The sequence below is a fragment of the Xenopus laevis genome, chromosome 1L (assembly GCF_017654675.1).
Source record: "Xenopus laevis strain J_2021 chromosome 1L, Xenopus_laevis_v10.1, whole genome shotgun sequence".
Taxonomy (NCBI): domain Eukaryota; kingdom Metazoa; phylum Chordata; class Amphibia; order Anura; family Pipidae; genus Xenopus; species Xenopus laevis.
In genome coordinates, this window is record NC_054371.1 from 124817163 (window position 1) to 124829426 (window position 12264).

At 39.5% G+C, this 12264-nt stretch overlaps 1 protein-coding gene across 1 annotated transcript in view; it reads right to left on the bottom strand.

Annotated features, from left to right (window-relative positions):
- Positions 1-3354: 3354 nt before the first annotated feature.
- The window catches only part of cherp.L (calcium homeostasis endoplasmic reticulum protein L homeolog), a gene marked incomplete at its 5' end in the record, with an annotated part of 32459 nt that continues 23549 nt past the window's right edge, over positions 3355-12264 (bottom strand). The window contains 9 exon segments of the mRNA NM_001094045.1: positions 3355-4141; positions 4519-4563; positions 4808-4993; positions 6552-6646; positions 7013-7123; positions 7385-7528; positions 7847-7933; positions 8670-8803; positions 9280-9518. Coding sequence (NP_001087514.1) covers positions 4104-4141; positions 4519-4563; positions 4808-4993; positions 6552-6646; positions 7013-7123; positions 7385-7528; positions 7847-7933; positions 8670-8803; positions 9280-9518 — 1079 coding nt within the window. The 3' untranslated portion in view covers positions 3355-4103.

Sequence of the window (12264 nt, forward strand, 5' to 3'; positions counted from 1 at the left end):
AACGTCTCAAGTGTGCCCTGGTTCTAGAAAGTGATCCCCAACCAGTGATTTGCCATGCTTTATAAGTGTGAATAAATAGAGGGTTATTTTGAACAGCTTGTGGGATGTTCCTATTAGGGGCATGTAGGTGATAATTCATTGATAGGCCTCCTCTTGGGGCAATTGTAGTTCGTCAGTTGGAGCCAGTCGCCTGCATATTGCAATAATGCTGTTGCATTGTATTCAGGTACATTTGGGAGATTGACCCATTTGATTTGATTTGTTGAAGGTGAAAAGTTCTTATTGTTTTCATTAGTCATTTGCAGTGATGTGGTGAGATTCGGGATGGTAACATTTGAGTTTTTGTAGAGGAGTTTGGGAAAAAGTATAATTTTAGCCATTTATTTATTTCTTGTGCTATTTGGTCAATGGCGTGCTGTCTGATGTTCAACTTGTATAAGTCTTTATGGTTCCGAGGCAATATGATTCCTTGAAATTTGATATCTGATTGTGTTTTTATTAAAGGGGAATGGTACATTCCAATCTGTGGGGTTGGTATCCAATAATCAAAGGGTTAATTCCAGTACAACTCATGTCCGTATCCGCTATTCCTCACTTAGGGCGCACCTCCCGCTGTTAACTCCTCCACACGCTGGTCTCCCATACAGCCAATTATATTCATGCAGCCAAAGAAAAGTTAAGTAGTGTGTCCAAGCAGCGGTTCCTTTAAATCAACAAGCTTTATTCCAGGTTACATTTAAAAACATTGAACAGGGCTTCACAAGAGAGATACTTCCTGTCCTATGACAATGTGATTGTTATAGGACAGGAAAAGATTAATTCTTTGGCTGCAATAATCAAAGGGCCTCTGATTTTCCCAGACTTGTTTTGAAACCTTGTTTCCCCAAACGGGTGTATCTTTCCCTGATATATCCACCATTGACAGGGCGATTTCAGGTTAATCCAAACATTTAGCCCTAGGCCCAAATGATCGTATTATACAAAGGGAATGGGCGCTGACGGGTCGTAGGACTGCATCAACTAGCCGATGAGGTCCTCGATTGCAGGAAAAATCTAATATGCGCGTTCGATATCTAGCCAATTTTTGGCCTGATATCGATCAGGGAAGCCCCCATACACTGGCAGATAAGCTGCTGAATCAGTCTAAAGCAGGCATGTCCAACGTGTGGTGCGCGGGCCATTGCGGCCTGCAGTATCTCTCAGGAAATTAACACTTATGCGGCCTGTCTAAGGTAGAAGTATTCCCCCGCGGTGCTGAATACGAAATATAGGAATCTAGACTTTTGGAGTCCAAAAACAGTAGTATTGTACAGGCCTCAGCGGTGCTGAATGTGCAAGCAAATAGAGTGTACTACGGTTTGGCATTGACGCGCCGCTTTCACGTCTTTAGTGCTGGAGGTGAATAGACAAACTGATGTGCCAGTAGTTCAGTAAAGAAGTAAGCGAGAGAGCGGCGCGTCACGTGCCAGTAGTACAGTCTTCAATAATAATACGTCAGTTGCGTCTATTCACCTTCAGTGCTCAAGACGTATAGCTGCGTATGTGAGATCGGCGCAGAACTGCCAGTCAGTAGTAGAGTCTACAGTGGTAATGAAGAGCCTAAAGTTTATACATATGACAAACATTTTCCTGTCTCTGGGGAGGCTTGAAGTCAGTGGTGGTCTGCAGGTTTTCTTTAAAAGCTGATAGAAAGTGTATGCTTTAATATAGATATGGTTATATCTAGCAGTGTATTACTGTGTATCCGAGAGTTACAGTGAGTGTCTGATGGATGGGTGACTGTATTTACAATGTGGGATCTATGCAGCTAAGATACTGTTTACCTCTGCTTTAGAAAAACAATATATACTAAACTAGGTCTGTAATACAATTGCACGTATTACAACTTATTCCAAAAATGATAGCTTATATCACAAAATATATTGGTGCTGGAACAATTTTAAGTGAATGATACCAAAATATAAATAGCTTATAAAAGAACCTTGAATGAAAGAGCTGCTGCTAACAGAAGGTATCATAAGACAGATTTTCTTTGGTGTTTATATAATCTCAAGGTACTTTGCTAGTACCCTTGCCATCATTCATAAGTAATACTACGTGCCTTTAAAGGCAGATTAAATCATACACAGGTTTATAGCAAGAGCTCAGCATCACCCTTCACATTAGTGCAGGCTGAGGCAAGTTATTTGTTTAATCTCATAAAATAGTTAATTTGCATTTAATGTTAAACTGAATGGTCGGCCCCCCACACATTTTCACCTCAGCGAATCTGGCCCTCGTTTCAAAAAGTTTGGACACCCCTGGTCAAATGGACAGATATCGGCAGCTTCAATCTGCCCTGTGTATGGCCACCTTTACAGTCACAGCTCCACTTCCACATCTGCCAACCCAGGCAACATAAAAACATTGGCAGGTAGAATTCTCTGATTAGATAGACTGCCTGCAATCTGTAGGATTGTGTGTCTAAACTGGCCTCAGTTGGTGTCACACATACAGTACAGCCAACACTGGTCAAACTGCCTGGTGGTTTATCAATTCCCACATAATACAAATTTATAACAGTGGGACAACTCGAAACTGAGCCACTGTCTCCTACCCAAGAAAAACTCCATCCTGCAGCAAACTCCAATCCATCTGCCACTCTAAGAACACAAAATATAGGTATCAATTAACTGCATCACATTCTTACAGCAGAATGAGTGTCCAAAAATCATTAGCAATATGATTTTAAAGGTGTTGTTCATATAGAGAGTGATATTTGAGATAATTTGGAATTGGTTTTCATGTTCTATTATTTTTGGCTTTTGAGTTATTTAGCTTTTTATTCAGCAGCTCTCGTTTGCTAGAGTCCAAATGACCCTAGCAACCATCCATTGATTTGAATAAGTGACTGGCATATGAATGGAGGAGAACCTGAATAGAAAAATGAGTAATAAAAAGTAGCAATAACACCCACTAGTCCTGGGACCTTGAGTGCTTGACGTAGGGGTATATGTGGTTCTACTTAAGTCTGTAGGGTTTAAAGAGTCCCCCTTAAGTATGAGAGAAGGAAAGAACAAAAGCCAGTGCTTAGAGAGAGACGGCACTTGTATGGAAACATTTAAGCAGAACTGGTCTTTGAACAATGAAATAGGCCTACTGAGGTATTATATGATCAGCCCCAAAGGATAACTACTTGTACAAAATGGACGGAGAGAAGACAGATACAGTGCCTCTTTTTCCCTGATTCTAAATCAGAAGCAGCCAGAAATACAGCTTCAAAGGTGCAATAACCTTTTTTCCTGTGTGCTAATGGAAAACCCCTACAGAAGCTTTGTGATATAAATGCCATTAAATAAATTGCAAAATCAAGTCTACAATTTTTTATTTTACAAAAGATGATGAGACGCACACACTGTATAAACAGAAGGTGCAATATCAAATTTTACTAAAACACGGAAAACCCAGGCTCAACTGTGATACTAAATCAGTATTAAGGGATACAATGGCAGAATCATTAACAGCAGTGTCTCTTAAAACTAGTTCATAAAGCAGTTGTTTACCCTCTCTAAACGGATTTGGGCCAGTATTGCTTTCTCATACGATTAAGTAAGGCCAATAAGAAAAGAAAATCTAAAAGTGGATTTAAAAAGTCTGCTGGGAAAGAGAGAGGAGATGAAATTGCTGGTAAACTGCAGCCACAAAAAAAGGTTAAGCATGAGAAGTCAGTCTGTCCTGTTCTCTCAGTCGAATCCCATAATGCAATCCCAAGATGCAATATTCCTCAACTCGGATTGAAGGGGTTCTGAGGCACAGTAGATATCTTGTGCTTGCCCCACACCATTTCAAAAATGCCAAGACTGTGAGATTATACAGTACTACCACACTTTAAATACCTTGTAGGGTTATTAAATTAGCATGATGTGATATGGGAAATCTTCTCTGGTGTTTTACAATACTGATGTTTTCAAAGAGAGCAACAATTACAAAATTTAAATGTTCAACAGTTCATCAAATGATCTTTCTGTGTCCTGTGGGATTGGGGTGTTCAGTAGCATTTCCCAAGTACCCATTATCCCCCATAAGTATCAGGTACTTAATCAGGCTACAATGAGTATTCGGCTTCATTCCTGTTCTGGGGGATCGGGCCCCTCTCGTTTCGCTAAAGGAAAAAAAAAAAAAAGATTAAAATTACTTTTGACGATAATTTTGCCCAAGATGCAGAGCGCGCTATTTTCTTCAGATTCATTTAGGAGACTAATAAAATGAATGTGTGTAACATTAGCAAAGGTGAAATTTACAGATGCCAACTAGGAAGAGGGGGCAAAAAAAGGTTGGCAAGTTGCCCTATCATCAATTAATAGCTACAAAGCCTTCATTTACTGGCCTTTAATGCAGCCTGTTTTTTCCAGCAACATGTGGCACAGTCTTTTTGGCTGCAGTGGAAGGGCTCAGTTAAAGCAGGCTTAAATAATGTTTTTATTTCATACTTTCCCAGTTAAAGATATTAAATATACAAAATACATTTAAACAGTTTACCTTGAGGTGCAGAACCAGGGGGAAAGGGTCCTCCTGCTTTAAAATCTGTTGATAAATGAATAATGAATGAATATAGATAACACTCCAAAGGCCCCGATTAGCTCTTGCACTATTGTGTAACAGTAAAGTAAGTCCCATATAGCCACATGGTCAGGTAATGGCTACTAATCGGCTAATAAACGGACTTGCCAATATTAATACTTGGATGCCGGTTATAAGTAGAGAACACAGGGAGCACAACGGAGTTATACGGTGTTCATAGTATATGTTACACAATAGCAGCACTCACTTTCATCCCTGGCTTTCATACGGGCAATGAAGGAGTAGCTTTTGTTCCTGCGGTAATTTTCATATGGGTCATCGAGTGAGACGCCAACGCCCTTGTACTGGTCCCATTTGTCCCGAATGTCTCCTCCTTTAATGGGGTCCTGGATCCCCTGCTCATTGGCACCAAGCCCACCTGCCCCACTCCATCCTGGTATAAGGAAGAGAAGAATGTTCATGAAGATACTCCTTTTAAAAGTGTCACTTCCTATGCCATATTGCACCAATGCATTAAGTACTGAATCACACAGTGAGAGTCTTCTTTAACACATGTACTTTCACATCATACTCAGAATGCATGCTTTTTTTTTTTTTAAAGGTAACTTTTTTAGTGATAATTAATAACATGCATTCAGCCAAGACTATTACAGTTTAGGGGGTGTAGCAAGTGGAAGCAAATAGTGAGCGATACATCAGTAACAGATGTACAGTGACAGTATTTCGGTACAATAAGGAGCAATTGACAGAGCTAGAGAGTGAATTTTTAGTTTAGATACGCCTCACAACATAGGTCCAGATTTCTTCATATCTGGACTGCGTCCCTCTAGCTTCATAGGTCAGTTTAAGATCGCCTTGTGAACTAATCGTTTCCAAGTCTTGATTGTTGGAGGTTGGGGGCCCCATCCAGCGCATGGCTATGTTTTTCCTTACATAGAATGGTATCTATTCTAGCATATTTGGAGCATGAATGTTTTCAATTAAGTTGTTCAACACTGATAATGTAGTGGGTCCATTGTTGGACTGAAAACATTTGGATAACATATCTGACACTACATGGACAAGCTACCATATGGAGCTACTGAAATGCCACTAATCACCGCCACTGGGAAGTCTTAACTGGTCTAACTTTATGACAGAAAAGTAGATGAAAAAAATTCAGTTTAAGCAGATGAAAAAATACAATTAGAGTAGTACCACATGGGGCTATATGTATGCAAACTATGTCTGCATTAGCAGGCACTGAAAAAGGGATCCAAGCTGCCTACATGGTGATTCTGCTGGATAAGAACCAAAATTAGGCAGCAAAACCATGACTGATGCCTTCCTCTTTGTGGGACCTGTGTTATTACAAAGGCCTATGTGTACTTCTGAGAAAAAACAACCAATCAAACTAAAGATGGTTCAAAAGGGGATATGCGTCCAGTCCCTGTGTCCGTGGGATTGCGCTACTGCGCATGTGCCCCATGGACCGTCTCTGGCAAATATATATATATCCAAAGGAATGGTGCACTCCGTAGACAAAATTAATACCTGGGTGCCAGCATGGGAAATAAGCAGTGAAAAAGGATTGCGGCACTCACAGGGTTTTAGTGAAAAAACAAAAAATGTTTTATTATAAAGCCTCAACGTTTCGATCCCCCACAGGGATCTTCGTCAGGAGCAAAAACAAACAAACATCCAGCACCCACTCACTATAATTAAACACGTTAATTTAACGTTATATATATATATATATATATATTATTATTATAAGACATTAAACCCGTTAAAACGGGAGCTAGAACATATGTAGTCAAACATTTATAAAAAAAAAGAATTGTTCTAGTCTAAAAAAAATTCGCTAGAGACGGTCCATGGAGCACATGCGCAGTAGCGCAATCCCACGGACACAGGGACTGGACGCAGAGACACTTCAACTTTATTATATAGGATATCATACTTTTTTTAATTGCTGGTTATAAGAAATATAAGTGTTGATCACTTCTTACCCATTTTTACTAACATTTGATGACCCTTGTTTTCCTCTCCCAAACGGACATTGGGCACAGGCCCTGCTGGTCCAGAACCTAAACCTGAAGAGGAACTAAATAGGAACAGATCACAAGTTATTAAACAGCAATACAATCCACAGTATACAGTGGAAAAAAAAAAAAAGATACTGCAGATATAAGAGTGATATATATCAACTGTATTTCAAAATACACATGAACACACAAAAATAAACACCCTCCACACCAGCAGACAATTTCCATTCTGGCTGATTTTTGTGTTCCCAAAAGATAATACCTTAATACCATGCAGTGACTGGACAAAGAATGAACAATTTCATTAATAATGATCAAACTAAGGAGGCAAACCTGCATCATCTGTATTCTACCAACTACTAAGCTATGCATTCAGGGGGCAGAAAACAGTAACTAAATATTTAAGGCAAGCACAGCATACGTACGGTGGGGTTGCACTACGAGATCTTGATCGCCGCCTTCTCTCCGGTGAAAAAGATTTCGACCGAGAACGGGACCTTGAGCGACTTCTGGATGATTGAGACCTGCTTCTGCTCCTAAAGCAGGAAGACCAACAAAACAATGAATAATTTTAGTCAAGAAGCAAAACAAGAGTAGAGGAAAGGCACAAAAATACTAACATTTTAATCATTGTTATGCTAATTTAAAATACCATAAAAGTTTGCTATAAATTAGAAGCATAAAAATGAATCACATCATCAGTGTTTTGTCCTTATACATTATGACTTGACTGCAACAACCACTGCTTTTGTTCTACTTGTTAAAGCATTTTTGGGAAGCAGAGAGTCATATTTCACCTGGATCTTGACCTGGAGTAAGATCTGGAACGGGAGCGTGATCTAGAGCGAGATCTAGAATAAGAGCGGGAGGAAGATCTGGAGTTGGAACGTGGAGATGATTGTTCTGGACTCTTTGAGCGGCTCTGAGATCTTGAGGGCCTGCTAAGAAACATAGCACTGTATATAAACATTGCTGTATACCATATTGGTCAACAGAATTTCAATTAAAATACTCTCTGACTTGTGAAATATCAGTGTCAGTGACATTTTGCAACTTGCTGGTACTTTAGAGCAATTGTGGGAGGATGAAAAAGTTTATCACATAATGAGTTTACTAGCAATGTGAACACATTTACAGTCAAAACCATAAAATATTATGCAACATATGTCTATTAGAGGTTTAGTTTCCATTTGCATGCACTTCTTAGATTTACAAAATCTCTCTTTAGCTTTAAGATGAACTCCTTCCCTGTTACATACCTGTTACGTTTGTCTTGTCCTTTCCTACGTCGAGCTCTCATCTTGGCTCGGAAAAATTCATAAAGGCCATTTTGCTCCCAACCCTCACTAAATAAGGAAAGCACATTAAAACATCACTGATAAATTCAGAATGGAAAAGAATAGGATTTGTTAATGAATATTTTTTTCCATTTAATTAACAAGTCACTGTTACATGACAATTGCAGGAAAATAAGTGAACACAATATCTTTTGACCTGACCTTATAGCAATTCCAAGTTATCATACTTTGTCTGGGACGCTTTTATTTTCACTTGGGATGTGAATGCTTTACTTTTGCCACCCTGGTGCAGCATGTGAAATCTGTACTTGGGTTTGTGCAGAATCATTCAGACACTTATATTAGGAGAAATCCTCATAAAAGGAATACATTTTATGCAGTCTCATCATATTGGGGTTTTTCTCTGAGCAGAGCAAGGAGGGTATGTACTCACCCAAGCCCTCGAGGGAAGATAAACAATATGTTGGCACAGAGTTCGGCAAACAGCCCACAAGTTCATTATGGATTTATTTATTTTTTTTGAGGAAGAGGCAAACCAGCCCTGGATAGAAGGTATATACAATTACAATCCCCGGGTGCCTAGCAACTTGGCATCCCAGTGATTTTAGCTTCCTTCATTAAATAGACAGGATATTCTAAGCACTTGTTAGTGATCTTTTAGGAATTTAGTGGATAATCAAAAATATAAACAAATCAAACACTCGACAGTGTCACTACGATGGACAGTAGCGATTGTATTGCATAATATAACATCCAACAAGTACTGCTAGAATTGACTCCACACCTGTTACGGGGTCTGTCATGTGAAGGAGGACTGTAAAATGCCTCAACAGCAGCCAAAAGCCTCTCACTTGGAGGCATTGGAGGAGGAAGCCTAATATCCTTAGGGTCCAGGGGTTTGTATTCATGATCTTCCAACTGTAAAACAAGAGTCATCAGAGTTGCACAGGGAACATTCAGAGAAAACAATTGACATTCCACTTATTTGTACCGCTACAGCTATTCAGTATATCTTTTCCCCAAAGAGCTGCAGCCCTTTACTGCATTAACTCAATGCATAACAGTCCATGGTAATGGCACAAAAAAAGATTTGTAGTGTGCTGTTGCTACATGGGAATGGACCAAGACTCTAGATGTCTGCCACATTCAAAGCAAATGGAAATCGCCATAATGTACAAGTCCTGCCTGGTGACAATGGTGTAACACTCAAACTGTGTAGAACTCACAGCCCCATATTTTTCAGTAATATGCCCATCAGGTTAAGGCACATTGCAATACCCATTCACAATGAATGGAGGAAGATATTCCTGTGCCACGGACAAATCAAAAAACACAAACACAGCAACCAATTTCCATTCTGCTACAAAGCCAATACAGATAGGAGAAACACTCACCTTAACTAGAGGAGCCATCAGACCAGCCGGTAAGTCAAAGTATGGTACATTGGGGACCAGACTGGGGTCATCGTGGTTAATGTGGGGAGGGCCCTGTCTCCGCATGTGAGGAGGCTGTCCATTAAAACCATGAGGTGGAGGGCCAAAGTCTGGGTGTTGTGGTCCACCCCACGGAGGATGTTCATTCATATTGGGATGTGGCATTCTGTGACCTTGGTGATGATGAGGTGGGCCCATATCTAGAAGATAAAATAATACTATATATAAGGTCCCTTTAGCAGCAACAGACAGTTGTGCATTCATATTTATTGTCTATCTATAATGTGAAGCAGATATGAATATAATATAATGGTGGTTTAACATGACAGATCTTACATGAGGATATTAGAACATAATCGAAGAAGGAGCTCCTTGGTGAACACCGACACATAAATCTTAGTGTTGTGGGGAAGCTTATATATTTTATTCTGTGTACTGTACTGGAGGACAACTAAGCTGGTAAAAGGTATGAAAAATCATAGCTATGAGGAAAGACTGGCCAAGCTGGGGTTGTTCACGCTGGAGAAGAGGTGCTTAATGGAGAACTAAAGCTTAACTAAAGAAGTAGGTAGAAATGTTTTACATTATGTTTTGTGCTTCTGTACCAGCTCAAGGCAACCACAGCCCTTTAGCAGTAAAGATCTGTGCCTCCAAAGATGCCCCAGTAGCTCCCCATCTTCTTTTCTGCTGATTCTCTGCACATGCTCTGTGCTGCTGTCACTTACTGAGCATAGGGACCATACAGTACACATAGAATAGAAATGTCACGATATAAGGCTGTAATTAATACAGATAATTACTACATGGCAGCACAGAAACCAGTGCAACTAGCATCAGAATTTAATAATCAGCCTTGTAGCATCACCTTATATTACAGGCCCTCATTTTCTGCTTGCAAATTTGCGACAACCCCTAATCTTAGCTTCTTGACAGCTGCTCAGAGCCCACTGAGCATGTGAGTGTCACTTTCCAAGATGGTGACCCCCTTTAACAAGTTTGAAGTCTTGGATCATTGCTGCTATTGAGAAGCTGAAACTTTAGGCTGGTAAATAAGTTCAGTATATAAAATATGGCATTTTTAGCCACTCAATTTTAGGGTTTAGTTCTTTTTTAAGGGGTGATATAATTATGTATAAATATATAAGGGGATCTTATAATAATCTCTCTAATGCTTTATTTACCAGTAGATCCTTGCAAGCTGACACAAGGTCAGCCATTCCAATTAGAAGAAAGGAGGTTCTGTCTAAATATTCAGACGGGATTTTTTTACAGTGAAAGCTGAAAGAGAATTCTCTTACTGAATCATTTTTGCTGGCTAATGCATTAGATAGCTTTAAAAAGGGGTTGGATGGCTTTTAAGCAAATGAGGGAATACAGGGTTATGGAAGATAGCTCATAGTACAAGTTGATCCAGGGACTAGTCCGATTGCCATCTTAGACTCAGGAAGGAATTTTTCCCCTCGGAGGCTTCAAGGCTTTGCCTTCCTCTGGATCAACTAGCAGTTAGGCAGGTTATATATACAGACTTTGAAAAGTGTTAAAATATTGATTAAATGAAACAGAATGTAAAGGAGGGGGTAACCTGAGGTGGGTGTGGAAGGAGAGGTACAGGGCAGGAGGAAAGAACTCGTGAGTGAATCTAAGGTTTAAAAAGTATTAGACTATTTTGCATGACCCACTTATCTATGTGATAAAGTCCCTGTAACACATAAAGTAATTGTGGTCCTGTGCAAAGTTTAGACCTTTAATGTGGACAAGAACTGAAAAAAATCCTACAACCATTTATTTAAACAGCGCACTTGCGCTATCTAGAAACTTGGTTTTAGTTACGTCTACATGCTAAATATGTTCAGAGGGGTTGTCCACCTTGCACCATTATTTTCAGTTCTGTTGTTCACCAGAAGATTTTGTTTTAAACTACTTTATATTTTGTATTTGTGACTGTTTTTCTAATATTGAATGTTAAAATTTCATTCTTATGTTTTTTTTTGAAGCTGCTGAGTCACAGACTCTGTAAACTGTTCTAAATGGATACATTTAGTGGATACATTTCTTATCTTTGTCCCAGCTGAGCAGAATCCCTGTCTCTCATTAAAGGCAGCTTTTAGAATTGATACAATAGTTGCTAATACTCCCCAGCTCTGGAGAAATGTATCAACTAAATGTTGCAAATTGGCAGCTCAGTATTCCAGGTGCAGATTCTGAACTTTTACAGACACAAACACCAGAGCAGGCATGTCCAAAGTGCGGCCCTATTTTCAAATTTACCGGCCCTCAGCCTCCATCATGAAATTAATAATAATAATGAGGCCCCCCAGCACAGTGCGATCAGGAATCCCATAGCAGTAATATTAAGGCACATAGGAGGTAGATGCGCCAACCTCACATACTTCTTTATGGCTGAAGGTGTCAATAGACGTACTGACGTGCCAGTACAGTCAACTAAAGAATTATGTCGTCACTACGTTCCAGTACGTGTCTATTGTTAATACCTTCAGCACACAAGCAGCAGTATAGACCAAGTGGCAGATCATTTAACTAATGTGCCCAAATATTACTGCTACGATTACTCGATTCCTGTAATTTAATGTTAATGGTTCAAAAAATGTCGGGCTGAATGGTCGGCCCCCACACATTTTCACCTCACCAAATCTGGCCCTCGTTACAAATATTTAAATAAAATATTTAAGCAAAAATGATTCCCTCAATAAACTCTTACACATGTCACCAACCGAAACCCCATCACACATACGTGATAACCCTTCATTTGCAGACACATATAAAGCATGGCACTCAACTAGGAAAAAACAGGGTCTATCACCATACATATCTCCATATTTAACTTGGATAGGGAATAAACAATTCCCAATAGGCATACGAAACCCAATAATTTTACAATGGCGTAACAATGGACTTTATATCCTTAAAGACTTACTAAATGATGAT